Source organism: Poecilia latipinna, unplaced genomic scaffold (genome assembly GCF_001443285.1).
Source record: "Poecilia latipinna isolate Pla-1442-1.1 unplaced genomic scaffold, P_latipinna-1.0 Scaffold141, whole genome shotgun sequence".
In the NCBI taxonomy this organism is placed as follows: Eukaryota; Metazoa; Chordata; class Actinopteri; order Cyprinodontiformes; family Poeciliidae; genus Poecilia; species Poecilia latipinna.
Window position 1 is genome coordinate 410,272 of NW_015112757.1, and position 2,791 is coordinate 413,062.

General features: G+C 44.5%; 1 protein-coding gene across 2 annotated transcripts in view; it reads left to right on the forward strand.

The window, feature by feature from the left end:
* Positions 1–1,004: 1,004 nt before the first annotated feature.
* The window catches only part of hoxa3a (homeobox A3a), a 25,736-nt gene continuing 23,949 nt past the window's right edge, over positions 1,005–2,791 (forward strand). The window contains exon 1 of one of the 2 annotated variants that reach the window (XM_015028999.1): positions 1,005–2,487. In XM_015028999.1, the coding sequence (XP_014884485.1) occupies positions 2,016–2,487 (472 nt within the window). In that variant the 5' untranslated portion in view covers positions 1,005–2,015. The remainder of the gene's footprint in view (positions 2,488–2,791) is intronic. The other variant, XR_001424542.1, reaches the window with a different exon arrangement.

Consider the following 2,791-nt stretch of genomic DNA (forward strand, 5'->3'; position numbering starts at 1 on the left):
TGGCTCTTCCCTTTTTTTTTCTTTTTTTCTTTTTTTTTTTTGCTCCTGTGTGTTGTGCCTGCTAATGCCTGCCTGCATGGCAGGGCGCAGTCTGCCGCTGCTCCTTCAACCCAGTCAGCCCCGCTGCCTTTAAAAACTTTTTTTTCCTGCCCCCTCTTCCTCTGGATTACTGCCTTTGATCGATTTCGTCGCTGAATGAGAAAATATTGCCCAGCGCTCTGCATTCATCGTGAGAGGACAAGGTAAGCAGGGGCCAGAAATAGGCTCCCCTTTCGGTTGTAAATGGTGGAGTTTGTGTGTCGCGTCGGTGATTTATCACCGTACGACTTAAGATCTCGGTTCAGGAAGAGTTCACACGCACACACATAGTCAGGCGGACGGATTTTTTCCTGCAGCAGCACAGCTCAAGTCTGCCTTTTGTCTCTCTTTTCTCTGCCATTTATGACTGTCGCAATGGTTCGCAGGGAGATCCAGAGAGGAGAAGTCTCCTTATGCCTTTTACCGGTCATTAGAGAGCGTCTTTCAATCCGCAGTTAGGCTGCGTTGAAAGCAAACATGGGGTGTCACTTTGGACTTATTTGTCTTTTGGTATGCCAGGCTGCACGGGTCTTGCTTTTATTTTCATTTGTACTTTTTTGTTCATGTTTTAACAAATGCATCCCAGACTAAGGACTGCTTTAGATTAAATAAAACAAAATAAAATAAAATAAAATACTGAGGAAAATAAGTAGTTTATGGAACCCTGTCGTGATTTTGATAGTTACAGATTTACTATTATTCATAAAAAAGATAAATAGAATAAAATATAACTGGATATTTATGGGTAAAACTGTGCTGCATAAATTTAAATTTGATATTTAGATGTAAAAAAAAAAAATCCCTAAAGGAGACGGTAGCGTGTCAATGTATGAAACAGACTAAACAGAAGCAAATCTATTTTAACATTATTATTATTATTATTATTATTATTATTATTATTATTATTATTATTATTATTATCTCAGTCTATAAAACAATACCACTGGAAAACTAGCTCTATTATGGATAAACAGTCTGTTATTCCTGTTATTACTGGATCCGCTCTTACAGCAGCAGGCTGTAGATGTGTCTTCCCTGGGTTTCTTCTCCGCTTTACAATCGGACTTCTCCTTTGACCGGGCCCGGCGCTCCCGGCCACTCGTATATCAAAAAGACGGAGCCGGCAGGAAATTATTATGGGCCCTAAGAGGGAGAAAAAAAAAAAGTTTCCACCGTGGTCACAGGAGCGCAGAGATGCCCGTCTGGTTTTTCAGGTTTTCCTAAGGCCCCCATTTTCATTTATCTTGCAACAAGCAATACAAAAAAAATAAAAAAAAATAGAAATATATATATATCCGAATTTTCTCTGACTGTTCCAGAATGATTTTTTTTCTAGCTGGGAAAAATAATTTTATAAAAAATAGAAGAAAAAAAACTGAATGTCTTTTACCTGCTTACACAGGAAATTAGATATGCTGTTGACAGCCCGGTTGGTAGAATAATATTGTAACAGAAACATTATTTTCCTGTGTGGCAGCCCGCTAACAAGCCGTTTCCACAGCAGGCACTTTCCCCCATAAAATCTACTGTAACTATATTCCCTTTATCCCTCTCGGCTCAGAGTTTTAAACTGTCACCCTGATTCTTGTTAGGCTTTTTTTAAAATGATTTGAATGCTTTGGAAAACGTGTTATGCTGTTTGGCACAGATGGTAATGCAAGGTTAGTGTGCGCTTTTGTGTAAGCCATAAGGTAAACGGTAATAGTCCACAGAACTGTTGGCCCTATCTTGCCTCCACAGTCTCCAGTGTCAGGTCTGTATTGAAAAGTAAGATGGATCGCCACCATTTCTCCTCCTCACAGTGCTTCTTGTAACCCTAGGTTCACCCGAGGAGGCCATTGGCGGAGAGGCGTCACGTGACCACGGGGTGCCAATGTTATTCTACGAGGGTGTCAAGACCCTGTCAGTTTCTGAAATAAATATTGGGAAACGGCGAGATGCAAAAGGCGACCTACTACGACAGCTCCGCAATTTACAGTGGCTACCCGTATCAAAGCGCAAATGGCTTCGGTTATGATGCCAATCAGGTCCAATATCCCAGGGCCTCTCATGTGGAAAGCGAGTACCATCGACCCGCCTGCTCCCTGCAGTCTCCCGGCGGCGGCTCTGTTGCTCTGCAGAAGCCAGGGGAGATGGTGGCGGAGGGCTGCGACAGGGCCATTCAGGCGGCGCAGGCCAAGGTTCTCCCCGAAAGCAATCATCAAGCGCCGGTGCCGGTGTCAGGCCCACCGCCTCCCCCCTCGCAGTCCCCCGGCGGAGTCAGCCAAGACGCGAGCAATGGCTCCGGCCAGCCCGGCGCAGCCAAGAGCGGCTCCCCAACCTCCGGTACCCGCAACAAACAGATCTTCCCCTGGATGAAGGAGTCCCGTCAGAACACCAAGCAGAAACCCTCCAGTAGCTCCAGTTCAGGTACAAGCTGCCGCGGACACACAAACCCTGATAGTTACGTTCAATACACGGGGGTGGTAGAGAGGGGTGGGCAGGTATAAGGGTTTGCAGGGAGGTGGGCAAACCGCAACAGAGCATTAGTTTGCTTCCTGTGAAGGTCACGTTGTTTAATTTTCTGAGCTGTGGCATTTTAGGTGAACCATTTGTTGTAACAAATCATTTGATGAAGCCGCATCCTGCAACGATTGGCCCACTTTTTTTGTTTTTTTTTTTTTTTTTTTTTATCTTTAATCTCCCAACATCTTTCACCATAAAGGCCGGCGGT